The sequence below is a fragment of the Bufo bufo genome, chromosome 6 (assembly GCF_905171765.1).
Source record: "Bufo bufo chromosome 6, aBufBuf1.1, whole genome shotgun sequence".
NCBI classification, from domain to species: domain Eukaryota; kingdom Metazoa; phylum Chordata; class Amphibia; order Anura; family Bufonidae; genus Bufo; species Bufo bufo.
The window spans coordinates 33,579,874-33,596,497 of NC_053394.1; the positions used below are offsets into that span (position 1 = coordinate 33,579,874).

General features: G+C 42.7%; 2 protein-coding genes across 2 annotated transcripts in view; one reads left to right on the forward strand and one right to left on the reverse strand.

Annotated features, from left to right (window-relative positions):
• GOLGA7B (golgin A7 family member B) overlaps positions 1 to 16,624 on the forward strand; it is a 292,087-nt gene that overhangs the window by 20,020 nt on the left and 255,443 nt on the right. The window lies entirely within an intron of this gene.
• Positions 6,632 to 16,624, reverse strand: part of SFRP5 (secreted frizzled related protein 5) — a 74,197-nt gene continuing 64,204 nt past the window's right edge. Inside the window, exon 3 of the mRNA XM_040436630.1 lies at positions 6,632 to 7,753. Coding sequence (XP_040292564.1) covers positions 7,407 to 7,753 — 347 coding nt within the window. The 3' untranslated portion in view covers positions 6,632 to 7,406. The remainder of the gene's footprint in view (positions 7,754 to 16,624) is intronic.

Sequence of the window (16,624 nt, forward strand, 5' to 3'; positions counted from 1 at the left end):
AAAAATTAACTCACCTCATCCTCTTGATCGCGCAGCCGTCATCGTCTTCTTTCTTCTTCTTTCAGGACCTGCAAAAGGACCTTTGATGACGTAATCGCGCTCACTACGCGGTGAGCGTGGTGACCTCAGCGCAGGTCCTGCTGAATGATGATAGAAATCTATCTTCATTCAGCAGCACCTGCGCTGATGTCACCGCTCTCACCACGTGGTGATATCACGGTCGGCGTGGCTATCACATACGTGACACAGAGGGAGGGTACAAGGAAGGCCCTGCCCAAGTGAGAGGGAAGGTGGTGACCCCTGACTCACCTAGCGGCTGGCACCTGGCTGCCCTGACGTCCCTAGACGGGTTCCTCACCCGTACGCCGATCACATGCCTAAAGCCCTGGCTTTCCCTAAGCTGAGCCCTAGATAGTGAACAGGGCGGTGGGAACACTAGTCCGCACCACTAGCTCTAAAGGAAAACACCAAGGGAAGGACAGACAATACAAACTCAACATATAATCCCAGGTGGGCGACAACGGGAGACAACAAGAAGCCCAACAGGGATCCGGAGGGTAGCACTCTGGAACGACAACCAGGATTCACAACTCCAGTGGGTCAGTATAGATGTCCAGGCAGGAAGCTCTATAACTGGCAACTAGAGAAGAGTGAGGGGAGAATATAAGGAGGTTGGGAGTGGCAGACAAGAAACAGCTGAGGAGGAGAAGCTACGGATCCCTGATTGAGACAAAAAGGATAGCAAGGCAAACACAGAAAACAATCACTAAGAAACAACGTGATCTTTAGATATAGAGCGCGCAGCCACCCGCTGCGACCTCCTGACCCCGGGTGGGCTTGATACCCTCGTGACAGGTGAGCGCGATTACGCCATCAAAGGTCCTTTTGCAGGCCCTGAAAGAAGAAGAAAGAAGACGATGACGGCTGCGCGATCAAGTGGATGAGGTGAGTTAATTTTTTATATTTTTTAACCCCTGAATCGACATTTTAGTAAGCATTCTGTATTAAGAATGCTATTCTTTTCCCTTATAACCATGTTATAAGGGAAAATAATAAAATCTACAGAGCACCTAACCTAACCCCGAACTTAAGTGAAGAAGTCTGGGTTCGGGTCTGGCTACCACATTCAGTTTTTTATCAAGCGCGTGCAAAATGCATTGCACCCGCGCGATAAAATCTGAACAACGCAACGCAATCACAGTCAAAACTGACTGAAATTGCACGCGCACTTGCGCGGGTTTCCCGCAATGCACACGCGACGCATCCGATCTCCGTTAAGGGAGTGTATTCCAATAATAACATTATACTAGCCGATTACTTATAATGCAATTCCCTGACATAACTTTTAGTGTGCCCTTATAACATAGCTGTTTTCTACCTCAGACATGTCATATCCACAAGGATTGTGATGACACCGCCTGTGACATTCCATGTATTGGGATAATTAGGGCCTTCTGCCTGCAAGTCCAAGCAGCTTCTGGCATAGATTGGATAAAGGAAAGATCAATAGTGCAAAGATATTTAGGGAGTCCATACAATTAGCTGCAGAGTTATAAAACTCCCCTCATTCACACTGCTTGTCTACTGAATACTACAGATGTAGTAGAGTTAACACTCATGCTTTATGAGATATGTTCTCTAAAGTAAATGCGTTAAACAAACACCTTCAATTGCTTTTCAATGGCTTTTGTTTCAAGATAACACGAGGAGTTAAGAAATTTGAGTTAAAAGCTTGAGTGTTAACCCTGCTACATCTGTATCTGTGTATGTTGTGTGCAGTATCTCCAGTGCATCCTATGAGATGTAGCTTCACACTGCTTTTTCGTGCCTCTTGCTAATAAGAGCTGATGGTGAGAAACCTATTCCAAGCAGGAGACAGGCTGAATATGCACCACCTAGGAATACACTGAGACTCTGCAAACTCCAAGGTTGGAAACCCCTTTAAAGAAAAGACCAAGAGTACAATGATATTACATAAGTCCATACAATTAGCTTCAGCATTTTAAAACTCCCCTGACTCGAACTGCCTGTCTATACTATCTGTGAGCGCTGTGTGCAGTATCTCCAGTGTATACTATGAGATGCAGCCTCATGCTGCTTGCCCCTGCCTCCTACTTATAAGAGCTGACAGTGGAAAACCTATCACAAGCAGGAGACAAGGAAGATAGGCTGAATATGCATCACCTAGGAATACCCTGAGTTTCTTCAATGTGAGTGACCACTGCTGCCCTTAGATAGCAGAGCAAGTACAGTGTGATGTAACGCCACCTCCTTATACAAAGCATTTTTAAGTAGTGCTTCTTTAAGTATTTAAAATGTTTAAGGGAAGATTTTTTTCTACTGCTTCTTCTGGCAGGCTGTACTTTTTACATTGTCACAATCTGCTGCCGAACATTCTGTCATAGGTAAGAACAATGTATCTGTAGAGACTTTTGCAATTGTGTTATCTGTCCAGTCATTTTAGCCTAACAGGTGTCTATTTCTGTTTAAGTCTGGGACATGTACCATAGGACAGTATGTCACGCGGATAGTGATTGCTTCTTCTCTGACAATCCTGTAATACAGAACGGAGGAAGCTTCTGTGAAACGTGTTATATTCTACAGTTTTCAAATCAGCACTTGGATCTGAATACTTTTGTAATTGCATGTAATTAAAAATTTTGCATAGTCACTGAGTTATTCAATAAAATGTATCTGTATAGCGCCACCTGCTGTTTGTTCTTTTACATATTTCTTTGACCTGCTCACTGAGAAGGCCGCACATGCTCAGTTTCATCCTTCAACTGCCTCCTGAGCTGTGATAGGAAGAGCTGAGACACGCCCCCCTGAGCTGTAGCAGAAAGGACACTCCCCTTGAGCTGCAAAGTTGATATAAATCTAGCAGAGCAATGAATGGGGAGATCTCTGGATCCATGTGAGGTACAGGGCTGGTTCTAGCTTCGTTAGAAAGAGATTGTTATGTCCTATATTTTCATGTTTTACATTAGTCATGGAATAATCCCTTTAAGTGTGTTAATTAAAATCACCCCACATCAGAGTAGGATCTTTTATATATGGAACAGATCAAGCCAGAATACTTAAAGGGGGTATGTCCATCTCAGACATTGATGGCATATTACTAAGATATACCATTCATGTCAAATAGGTGTGGGTCCCACCTCTGGGACCTGCTCTTATCTCCAGGACAGGGGCCCCTGAAGTGAACAGAGAGCAGCCATGCTTGCATGGCCACCCTCTGTTTACCGCTATGGGAGTTCCAAAAATAGCCAAGTACTGGCTGAGCTACATTATGGGACTTCCAAAAACAGCTGAGATTTGTACCTGCGACACTTGCTGACCTGTTGCATGTGCGCTCAGCACCTGAAGACATCTGTGTTGGTCCCATGTTCATATGTGCTGCACTGCTGAGAAAAATTATGTTTTAATATATGCAAATGAGCCTCTAGGAGCAACAGGTGCGTTACCATTACACCTAGAGGCTCTGCTCTCTCTGCTACTGCCGCGTCCTCTGCACTTTGATTGAAAGGACAGGCAGTAAAAACATCATCACACCTGGTCCTGTCAATCAAAGTGCAGAGGGTGCGGCAGTTGCAGAAAGAGCTGAGCCTCTAGGTGTAACGGAAACGCCCCCGTTGCTCCTAGAGGCTCATTTGCATATATTAAAACATCCTTTTTCTCAGCAATGCGGGCACATATGAACATGGGACCAACACAGATGCCTTCAGCTGCCAAGCGCACATGTAACAGGTCAGCCAGTGTCATAGGTACTGACAAATGTGCTGACAGATGCCCTTTAACTGCTGCTACTTTTATGATGATTTTGTATGGTTTATGTTCCTTTCAGTTGTCCCTTTCAGATCTACAATAAACTACTCCAGCATGGGCAGTGACTAGTCCACGATGAGTTCTTTGATGGGCCATCATTATGGAAAGTATACCAAGCAAAGAGAGACCACCTGATGTTTTAGCAAATGAAATAATTTACTTTAAAACTTGATAAAGTCACACAATATTACATGATTAAACTTATTTTGTAAAAGGGACAGAGTCGGTTGTGAAGTACAATGCAGACTTTTTATAAGAAAGACCAATGTGGTGGTGAACATGCATGGAAGTGGAGGGTACAGCGGATAAGATACATAGATCGCGAGAAACCATCTTCTGTATGGGGTAGAATAAATCCCGTATCTTATGGGTTTATTTATTAGATTCTATTAGAGAAATGTTACGTAAGAACAGCATTGGTGGGATATGTTTTTCAAGCAATTTGCTAAAAATATCGGCATTAGGCGTTTGTCCCCTCCCCACTTTGTTATTGGGTGAGCAATCATCTGTGCAGGAGTCCCCTCCCCTGAGGAACTGCAAAATTAACACATAATAGGGTGGGAAACAAACTTAAATGGAACCCTTCATACTCGAATGGAAAATCCCAGCATGATTTGTAGGGGTGGTGTTTTGGTCATTTCTATGGAGCTAACTTCCACTGAAATTAGGTAGAGCTTTTGCCCATCAACACATTGGTATGTCTTACTGGCTTTAAATCACAAATTAAATAAATTTCCGAGCAGTGGGAGTACAATCAACAAAAGCCTTGCAAAAATTAAAATAATGGCTACAATGTTACCCTTTTTAAATAATTACATTCATCACAAACCAATCACATTGTAGAAATACAGTACAAACCCTTACAATAACATTCTAGACCAATGCCGCTCCGTCAACATGGAGTCACCAGGGAAAGAGACAGAAGGAGCCAAGTAGGAAAATAGCAATGTTATAATCCAATGTATGTATTACATTCAAGCATAAGGCAATTTTGATTGTCTACTAGACACAGTGGCTTCATAAGATAGAGGAAAGCTTTATTGAGACTAGTGATCTCTGTGGCTGCTATGGTGAGTTGGAGTAAAGAGGTTTCAGCTAAAGTTGACCCTAACCACCTTCCTCTGGGTGGACTTGTGTAGGCCTCTTCTTCTGCACAAGCATCTCAACATCATCAAACAATGAAGGAGAACTGGTCCACGGCTTATGGCACTCGTTTTTTCCTAGGAGAACAACAGACTCTGATGTCCAAAGATTAGTTTCTTGCCTAAAGCATCAGCTTGAAGGGCCATAGTACCTAGTACTTATATGAGTACTTGTGGGTACACTTGCACTTTGTCATATTTAATTACTCACTAACCCAGGTGTAACCATCGGGGGTAATTTACCCCAAAGCAGTGGGCAAGAAAACCAGATGTCATCTAACCCTTTATGTAAAATGTGATTTTTTTTTTGATGTTTGATATGTAGATGTTTTTGTCCCCTGTGTTGAAGGTATGTTTTGCTTGTGTACACTGTCTTCTAAGCTACTGTTTTGATTAAAAGGTCTAAATATCAAAGTGGAAGTCCCTAGGTCTTGTGTTGGGTCCATTGCGTGCGTTAAAAAGGCTTTCCTTCTCCACAGGTAATTCAATGGTGGTGCAAAGATTGATTTTAAATTTTCTAAAAATGTCAATAATGATGGTTGGTAGATGTGTTTGTTCCTTGTGTTACGGGTATATTTTGCTTGTATGCACCAAATGCTTCTCCACGAGAATGCAATGTTGGCAAACAATACTGGCTTTTGTTTTAGAAGGGAAAAGGTGTGAAGCAGCACTTGACATTTCTGTAGCGAGATGGGGCTGGCGCCCAGTTTAAGTCTTGCTGTAAGACTACTTCTTTTTGACACATGTATCTGGCTCATTCTAACTCAGCAGCTTCTTCCAAGTGGACAGCTTTAAAGGGTTACCATGGACAGGACATCAAATGTAAAAAATCAAGTGTTAAAAAAGCAACTTTTTACTCCCGTCGTTGGTCTCCTGCTGTTGCCATTCCAATGATGCTGGAGTCCCCACTGTACTCCACTTCCTTCTGATATCTCAGCACTACGTATGTCCATTATTACCTTTCTTCTTGGCTCGGAATATCCCAAGATGACTAATTTTTATTTTTTAATCTGTGTTACTGTGTAGGGCGTTGCAAGTAAGTAAACATTTTTTTAAATCCAGGTCATTTTGGGCCACTTATCTTGGGATATTTTGAGTGAAGTGGAAAAGTAAGGAAGGACACGCGAGGAGAAAAGAGGAGATGTAAGGAAGGACACATCTGTATACTGGTATAACTTTTTGTTTGCTATATAGAGTACTCAATTGTATCTAGCAGAAAAACATCTACCATGCAGTATCCATTTTTTCATCATGGGAGCCTACGGGCAATGCATGCAACTGTATGCCTAAACAATGGCATACGTCGGAGGTACCCATGTGCTGCAAAAGCAGTGTGCATTGGGTTTTAAGATGCCCAATTTTTTAAGCAAAAGTTAAGTGATGCCAGTGGTATATGGCAGCTCCTTATTTCCATATCCCTAAGATAATAAACATGCATGGTAGACCACCCTATTTATGTTGTTGTAGTTACAAAGTACTAAAACTCCTATGTCTTGCTACTGGGAATGTCTTGGAGGCGCTGAGGGGACATGGACTGGTAGAAGGTCCTAGGTTGTTAAAGGTGCTATGCAAGATTTTAATATTGATGGCCTATCGATATCAGATCGGAGGGGGTCTGACATCTAGCACTGATCAGCTGTCCCAGTGCCAGAAGTTGGCACCGGAACTACAACACAATGGATAAAACTGTGTAGTTTCGGTGCCAAAACTATCAATGGTCTTTCAATGGTCTATCCCGAAGATAGGCAATCAATATTAAAATTCTGTGCAACTGACCCTTTTATCTTCCTATAATTCCATCAACTGGCATCTGAGTGGAAAACGGTCCCTCACAACTGCTGGACCCACCAACACTTCTTATTCCTGGCACCCCAGTAGATATACAGCATGTTCCACAGCACCAACTCAAGGAAATCCATATAGGCAGTACTAAATAATAATGTCCATTTCATATATTTTATCTGTGAATATATATATTCATATAGTGAAGTTTCCTGGCACAAGAAGCTGACGTCAGGCTATAATTTATTGGAGAACGTTCGCCCAGTCACGACTCAGCCGCTTTCCTGTAAATACAATATTCTGCTTTAGCCACCGCCGGCTTAAGCCTTAATACATTTTGCCTAAGGGAATGATAAACTGCAGCTTTTAACCAGCGTGATAATGTTAGACTTTAAACTTATTGGTCCAGGCATTTTCTTAAACCTCGTACATTGTGTTTCCAATCGCAGCTCTGCATTCAAAGTCTGTTCTTTTCCCTACCTCCCGTGTCTGACTTGCAATGGTCACGTTCTTCGCCCTCTCAGCCATCTCCATCGGTATGACTACCCTAGTAACCCTTTATTTGAAGCCGAGTATGCTATGTTACTGCTATTGCTAAAAATATAAAGTCCATTTGGTAGGGTGAAGGCATCAGGGAAAGTTCTCCAGATATGGACCTTAGCGGAAGGATCCTATGTGTCCACCATGGGAAATGGACTCGGAACATGGGTAGGAGAACATGAAGTTCACCGCGTACTTCATGTCTTTGCTTTTCTTGTCCCATTTATGGATGGCAGTGAGCAAAAGCTTGTTTTCTACCTTGCGGCCCATGATAAGAAAGCTTCCGCTCAGGTTGTCCAGCTGAGGACATTGGCATTCCACTGCGTTTTTAATGTACAAGACCAGTTTGCGGAACTCCTTCCTCTTGAGTTTTCCAGCTTTTAGCACTTTCTTCTTCTTCTGGGCCGCTATGAGCTTCAGATCTCCATTCTCGGTCTTCACCTCTTTAATGCGCATCCGTAGAACTGGAAGGGATTCAAGAAAATAAATAAGTCAGTCTCGCTGGAAAGTTAAGTGCCTACGTAACCAAGTGTTAGAGTTGCTGTCTATTTTCCTTATCTTGAAAGTAATTTATTCTGTTTTAAGTTAAAAGGGGGGAGGAGGAAAGCCCAAAGTGCTTTGCAAGCCTCGTTCGATGTGCCAAAATATTACATAATGGTGAGAGTGAAGCTTCTCGTGGTGTACATTAAGTAATGCTCCCTCTCTTTGTGCTAGCTTGTTGATGGATTAGCTGGTTTTCTAGTTATTGTGAAGAGATCTGATATTCTCATGTATCTGATGAGGTACACTGTTATGACCTCGGGGCCCTGAGTAGGAGGACTGTAGCCAAGTGCTATTGTCACTGTCACTTTCTTTTGTTTTTCAGTAATTGGCCTAAATTAGAGAGCTACAAAAAAAAAAAGAGCGTCTCTCATACTGGAGCGTCTCTCATACTCTCATACTCCTGTCCTGCATTACACAGAAAGCTGATTGATTTTAATTGGCATGGTGTAATGCTTCACTTCTCCTGTGGTGGCACTGCAGTAAAAATAAACACTTACTGACAGGTTGCGACACAAATATAGCTGATCGCTACAGATTAGAGATGAGCGAGTCTATTTGTAAGAATTTGTCTCATCAAGCAGAGTTCTGCACCTGATACAGGGTGTCCCCCTGCCGCTTTATTGACAAGGCCATACATCTCAGTTGTTCCGGACAATCCTGCTCCTGCGCCACTGCTTCCTTTCCAGTATCTTATATATTGGCATTATATACTGGCACAAACTATATGTGCACTATGGGGGTGGGGATCCGCACTATAGGGGCATTTTATATTGGCACACATTATAGGGGCACTATGGGGAAGGGAGGTGAGGAGCTTTATGGGGGGATCTATTTGGGGCACTCTATAGGGGCATTTTACAGTGGCACATTATGGGGGGCACCATACTGGGGGGCATTATATATTGGCATTATATACTGGCACAAATTATATGTGCACTATGGGGGTGGGGATGAGCACTATAGGGGCATTTCATAGTGGCCCACGTTATGGGGGCACTATGGGGAAGGGGGAGAGGAGCATTATTGGGGAATCTACTTAGGGCACTATATAGGAGTATTTTATACTGGCACAAATTATGGGGGTACTATGGGGACCTTAGCTCAACTGGGGAACTAAGAAAGTTTTTTTTTTTTGAGCACACAGTAGGGGACATTGGCTCTAAAGGCCCCGAAGATGGAAAACCCCTTTTAAAAAACCTATAGCTTTTATCACCCTATCTAACTTTAAGGTTAGCCATCTTTATGACAGATTACAATATAGTCAGTACCCTGTTGGCAGATTTCAGAAAGCTATCTCTAGGCTCTGTCCTGGGGCTAAAGAGAAAACTATAAGGTTTTTGAATCACATGATTGCCTTAAAATTTGTGAAACGTTACAGGGATTTTATGGTACCACAGTATTGATGAGCTATCCTTAGAATAGTGCTTCAATATCAGATCACTTGGGGGTCTGACTACCAGGACTCCCATCAATCAGCTGAATGAAATAGCTCAGTCCCATTCATGAAGCTGCAGTACCAGGCACAACCACTACAAAAAGTATGGGGCTATGCTGGTAAGTAATGAGGGGGACTGATTCTGGCTGGAGCTCTGGCTGGAGCTCAGCAGGGTTGCCTATAGTCAGACCACCACTTCTCCTAAGTGTAGATCCATCAATATTATGGTCCCAGAAAATTCCTTTTGAAAATAAAATAAAATTACTGTATCCTATAATTTTTTTTCTTTGCGGTGTGTGGCCCAACCACTGTAAATCCAATGTAAATGAACACACAAAATTATGGCAGAAAGTCCTTACTAGCCTGTGTTTGCTCTCCTGTGGTCCATGACCATGTTTTACCAAGGATTTATAGGAAAGTAATAGTAGATCCCACTTAAAACATTGCCCACAATTTTGGATCATGTTCCCGTTTTACCTCATGAATTGGCTAAGTGTCTTGTTTCTTGAGTTCACACTTATAGGAAATCCTCATACTGTGAGATCTCAGTGAATACGAATATAAAATGATTGTGGCTCTAAAGGAACTAACTATCTTGGGCAATATCAATATTTCCTGACTATTTCTTTAAGAAACTGAGCTTATAGTGAGATATTGAAGGTGAAGATGGCCCCAAAACACAATTGGTTTGTCCACCAAACTACTAGACCCATCACGAGAAAAAGCCAGTCAGATCACTAGCGAAATGTCTTCAAGAAAAACAAAAAAAAAACTACAATAAGCCCAGTTGCTCTGACTTATTAATGCTGATTAACCATGACGTATATGAATGAGAACCTTCACAGATTTATAGCTGCGATTTGTCATCTCAAGCAGGCTGGGCATGGGACTAATATGGGAACTCAGCATTGACCTGCTTCCCGTGCTTCCCGACACTAGGGGGAGCTCAAGATTTATACAGTGAGGTTGACGCTATGAAGCCATATGGAGTTAGCTCCCTCTAGTGGTGGCTGCAGGAATTCAAAATTATATAATTTATTAAGTCGGGTAAAGTGAGCTCTAATGAACATATATTATCAAATAAATTAGTCTGGAATTTTGAATAAAGAGGTAGCGCATTTGGGGAAATATAAGTATCTCATCTTATCAGTGGATGTCTGACAGCTAGGACCCCCACCAATAACAAGAATGGAGTTCCAGAGTCCATGGAGTAAACAAAGTGATGGATGCGCATGGGACTGCCGGAAAGAGCCAAGTGTTGTTCTCAGGTTCACTTCTACAGTCCCGTAGACTTGAATGTAGCAGCATCATGCGTGCTCCACCATCGCTCCATTAGCACTAGTGGAGGTTCTCAAGGTTGAACCCCCACTGATCTCAATCGGTGCCCACGGTCATGAGAAACCCTTGATTTAGTCTTATGTAAATTAGCTGCTTGGTGCAACAAGGGCATCACCATTGCACCTCATTACACTGAAAGTCCCACTACTTATCTCAGTCAACCCCATCTCCCCCACTCCCCCAGCTTGGAGTGACAGGGCCAGGCAATGGAGATGTAATGGTCTTCTCACATGTGTGCCGGTGGGCTGGCTGAGATAAGGAGTGGGGCTTTCTGTACAATGAGGTGCAATGGTAATGTCCCTGTTGCACCAGGCAGTTAATTTTTATATTACAAAATCTAGGATTTCTGCAAAATTCAGGCACCGATTGGCATAGTGGAAACATGGTTTGAATCCAAAGAGCAGGGCACAACAAACACTAGACTTGGATTTCTATGAAGGTATGTGGTGACAGTTTTACTCTAGTCATTTTTTTATTTTTATGTTATTTTTAGTGATGAACGAAGTTATGAAAAATTCGATCTGGTTGCTTTGCCGAATTTCGCTTTGTGACAAATCACTTCGTCACGAACTGCATTCCTTTTTTTGTAGCAGTTACAATGACGGGGAATGTGCGATCATGCTGCCCCCCATCATTGAACTCCTCAGATGCCTCGTTCAACGCTGATTGCGGCATCTGATGCTACAATTGAGGCCATTCAGGAGTTAATCTGGTTAAAAAACTAAAAAAAACATACTCACCTCATCCATTTGTCCGTGGCGAGGCCATCTTGATTGAAGATACCATGCTAATTCTCGCATGGTGACGTGATGACATCATTGCGTCATCATGCTGACCGGACCCGGTGACGTCATCACTGAGGCCAGTGCGCTGGAGTGGTGGTATCAATCAAGATGGCCGCAACTGCTTCATTGTTATAATTTATTATAAAAATAAGTGTTATTTGCCAGGTCACTAATACATTATTTTCATTTTCTACACTTTTATATAAAATTTCCACCCAAAAAATAAATACATTGATATTTAAGTGTCCTTGGACTCTAAATTTTACAAGGACTGTGCGTAGGCTCCCATAGACTTGTGCCTGCATGTGTTATAAAAAAAAAAATTGGATTAGCAAGAGTTAATGAAATCTGGGTGTCTGCTCGATACGGCTTAGAGCTCTCGCCTGCTATGTGCACCCTTTTATTTAAATAAGCAAATTTCTGTTCATGGGTCAGCGCTTCATAAAGTCTTGCTTTCATTACCTGCGTCTTGAACAAGCTGATCTGTAGTGCTGACAAGGCAATACACTCATGCTATTGTGAGCCTCCAGACTGAAGTAGGCCAGCTGGGCACATCCAGGAGTGACAGCTCCAACCAGCTTGTCTGTCAGTTCATTACATTTTAATATTCATCCATCTCGGTGGCATAAAGGAGAAATTAATGTGTGGTCTGCTACCACTAAAAATGGTCCACACCTTCTAAGTCTTCTGCCAGAAGGCCAAGCCAAAGTCCAGTTTTCCAGCAGATATTATTAAAGGATGCACTCATGCCCCATCTGAACATTAGAATTGACCTTGTCTGGGATTTGCAACACAAATATAGACTTCGGGCCAAATCCCATTTTTGCCCTCCTAGTTCAAGTTAGGAAGGTGATAGTTTCCTCAGGCTTAGACTCCCTATAAATGGCAAGTAAACATCTTATTCCAACTAGTTGAATTTTGATGGGTCTCCGTAGGTTGCATGCCAAGCTCCTGACAGACCTCCCATACTAAATGCGGTTTGCACCCTCTACCTAAAGACTGACAAAATTGTTTAGGTAGTCTGAAAGCTACTGTAGCATCTGTGAATTTGTGAACCTGTGAATAGATGCAACTCATGCTTTCCCCTTGGTGGTCTACCACATTGGAGATATTAGGAAGATGACACTCAAGTAATATTCTAGTGGTTACATGAGGTTAGGCAAACATAGCTGCTTTCTTTCTGAAACAGGGACACCCTTGTCTATAGGCTGTGTATGATATGGTAGCTAAGCACTATTCACATGAATAGCAAAATCAGACAGCCCGTGGGCAAGAGTGACGCTGTTCTTGAAGAAAGCAGTCATATTTTTCTAACCTCATTGTCATGGCAGCAGGGGCGTAACCACTGCGTTAATCAACTTGGGCTAAACCTAAGAGTGTTAACCTGGCAGTCTCCTGGTATTCACACTTACAAGGATCTGGACTTCTCTGCAGGGGAACCACCAGGCCGCTACCTCCTGGAGTAGTCTCTGTGTAGTTAACAGCTGACCCACGGGGGTCAGAGACACCGGTGAAGGGCACCAAGGGGGTCAGGCAAAATTGCAGTCAGGGATAGGGCAAGTAAGGGCAGATAGAGTACATGTTATATGGTAAAAGGTCCAAGATCGGGGCAGAATCAATACAGAAGTCAGGGAAAGGTCAGGCAGATAACAGAATCCAGCACACCCTAGCAAGGAAATAACAAGCTAGACAACTTACTGTATTACTTAGGAACCTTCCCACAGAGGAAGGCACCTTAAGCATCTCGGGGTTGAAGATTAGCCCCTTTAAGAGCAGGAATGAAGAGGACAAGCAGAGTGAGCCTGGCAGCTGGACCCATTAAGAGGGGGATAGCAGGAGACGGGTCCATGCCGTTGGGAAACCGAGCACTGGTTACTGAAAAAAAGGTGGCCGTCCCTGTAATACTCGTTCATGCCCTTTCAATTCAAAAGCTAGCCATAGAAAGAGCAGTCTGCCCCAGTCCATCTAATGTTCTGACATGTTTCTTTTTAGGAAATAATGAGCTATAGCAAATGGTCTTGATTAAAAAACAGACCTAGGCATCACCATGGCAACAGACTACAAAACAAATCCTTTGTAGTCTGATCCTGCTGCTTTACTTATTCCATTCATCTCCTACTTCTAGGTAACGTAACAAATGTTATTAGCAAGAAGACAAACGTATGAGAATATGACTGCAGGATTTGTTTGGAGTCTGTATAGGAGTTGTACACGCAAAACAATGTGAAATGTGAACTTAAGAGTATTCGATAAGTTGCTTTAGTTTTTATTTTAGGTGCATTGGAGTAATAATGCACCATCTCCTTTCCATAGTCCGTGGGAAGAGACAACAGGTGCCCTAGCTTAGCGTCAGATTTGTCATTATCCTGTAGTAGAACTTTTCATCTTATAGGAGTTATCCAATTGTTTATTTAAAAAAAAAAAAAGAAGTGATCCCCCACCGATCCTTTTCCAATGGTTCTCGGGTCTCCATTTTCATTTGGAAATAATTGCTTAGGCACTCACCGGATGAGGTAGGTCACTGTTGTGGCCATTGACTGACTGAGTAGTCATTTCCTGTATGTCTGGGGCATACAAAAGAAGCATAATTTTCTATGCCATTCTGACCCCGTTTTAAAAAAATTACTATTTAAAAGTTTGCAAAATCTGAGTTGTAGTGTTAGGCCCAGCAGCAGATTGAAGAGGAGGGTTTCACTGTGGTTTTTCCAGTGTGAATGCCGCATGCCTGATTGCAGTTTAGAAGCATTAAATGGAGCTAAAAAACAAGTGGACACCCACCACAGTTTTTTATCAAGAAACGGCAGGCACTTTCTTGGCAAGGTCGCAGCTATAAACCACAGCCAAGTAAAGTGCAGCGCAGCCTCCCATTGAAATCAATGGAAGGCAGATTTAGTCGGCTGCTGCCAACCTTTTTTTTGTGCGAATCCATGGCAAAATCAGCTGGCAAAAAGCTGTGTGTGAATGGAGCCATCTGCAAATCATGTATAATGAGGTGAATGTCGGGGTAGAATTGCTTTGGTTGAATAAGTCCCTAGTTATCACCATGAGTTTCTGTGTTTTGCTGGGTTTCTGAATACTTTGTGTTACTTTTTTTTCACATTAGAATAAAGCCCTTCAAAGCATCTGAAAGAAAAACACACGCCCAGAAAAGTGGTAAATCGGTAAATCTAAAGGCACAGAATAAAATAATTGTTTCTGACAGCATCACGATTTATTAGGGCAGAGGGTTGGAACCCATCAGCCATGCTTTACACCGTGGTCACATACATAGTAAATAGCAGATGCATGTAAACCCCATCAAAACAGAGAGTGTCTGAATTACCAGCCCGAAGAGCACCGCACACAAACCATGCTGGATTTTATAAACTACACTTTGATGATTATCTGTGAGTTCCCATACTTTTAAACTTGAGCTGAAAAATAAATGACGGCTGCTACAGTGGTGAAATCTGAGGAACAAAGACTGTATTAAAGTACAAGTATTTAGTGTGGAAGAGCCAGTGTCAAACATATTCTACTATAGATATGAAATTGAGCAATAATGACAATTAATATCTGAATGCACAAACTTCCACTAGGGGCTCAAGCACACGAGTGCCATCCGGGCCTGTGCTGCGGATCGCAAATTGCGACCGTAGGGCCACTGTATGCGGACACAGACCCATTCACTACTACTGCATGCACTACTTTTTTGCGGTGTGGAGGCACGGACAGAAAACCCACGGAAGCACCTGCCTCCGTTCCGCACCTTCCGGATTGCGAACCCATTCAAATGAATAGGTCCGCCTCCGTGATGCGGTGCAAAAATGTTCATGTGCATGAGCCCTAAGTAGCAGGATTTCATCATTATTGTAAATAAAGGCTATGGACGCCTTTGTAGTAAAAAAATTTGTGTGTGTATTTGCAAAATTAGGCAATTGTCTAAATAGTCCAGCAACAATTTCTTATCATTTTGCTTCTGCAGAGTATGTGTAAGTCCTTCACCTTGCTGCTGGTGGTGCAGAATCTGACATAGTTCCACCAGAGCTCTGCTCCTGTTCCTGATGACTTCTTCTGCCCTCCCTTCTCTTAGTGTTAGAAATAGCAGCAGGGAGGGGGAAGAGGTTGTACACAGACAATGGGGCGGGAGATACAAGGAGTGCAGCTCACGCAGGCTATAAATAGGGGAGAAAAGAAACACATGGCAGTATGTAGGCGAAACTAATTCTGAAGATGTTGGTTTGGATTTATTAGAGGCGGCGTATTCTTTGTTATATGTAGGGGGAAAGCAGCAGCATCCTGGACACACAGATCCATCTTGTCTTACTGGGAGGGACACATTCACAACTACAAACTAGGAGCAGATTGTAAACAGAATTTCAGTGAGTCTGAAAATGAATGAAGAATGCAAAATTAGTGCAACTTTTTTTTTCTAAAGGTGACCACTGACATATCTAAAAATCCTATTTTCCATGTCAAAGGTATCTAGAGCTTTTAAGAGGATCTATGTCCATAATTCCCATCCTGTGGTGCTCCAAGTGTTGCAAAACTACAACTTTCTGGTGCCCTGAGAGTGCACGACTGGCATAATATTTCTGCGACAGCTGGAGAGCCATAGTTTGGGAAACCCTGATGGATGTTGGGTTATCATCTCTTTTTCCTTTGCCAGCTGTCAGAATACATTCACGTAACAGCACATATCAGCAGATAAGATGCTACAAGGTTCGGAAGGAGGACTCAAATTCCACAATTCTCTCCATGCATAGTTACATGGTTGTTACTGTTATCAGTCCTTTGTAATGAAGTTCATTGATAAGCCGTCCGGTATTGATATAAATGGGCAGGGGTGATGATCTGGAACTTGCTAGTGGCAAGAACTTCAAAGGTAACTGGACAAGCGTATCAGGCTTTCAGCAGATAAGCCATTTCTACAACATACCTGAAACATGTCAGGCTGCTCAACACCATCGGTATGATGACCTCATCCCGGGCCGCGCGAGATTTCACGCAAGACCTTCAAGCAAGATGGCGTCCGCCGGCCCTTCGAGAGCAAATGGATCAGGTAAGTATTTATATATATTTTTTTTAATTATACACCGTATTATTCTTATAAGATGCAGCGATCAGCTATGAACTCGACTTCTGAGGGGTAAAATGATGGGGGGCGCTTCGTCACAAAGCGGATTTTTTTCTAAAATTCGCCGAAGCAGCCGAATTGAATTTTAAAAAACTTCGCTCATCTCTAGTAGTGATCA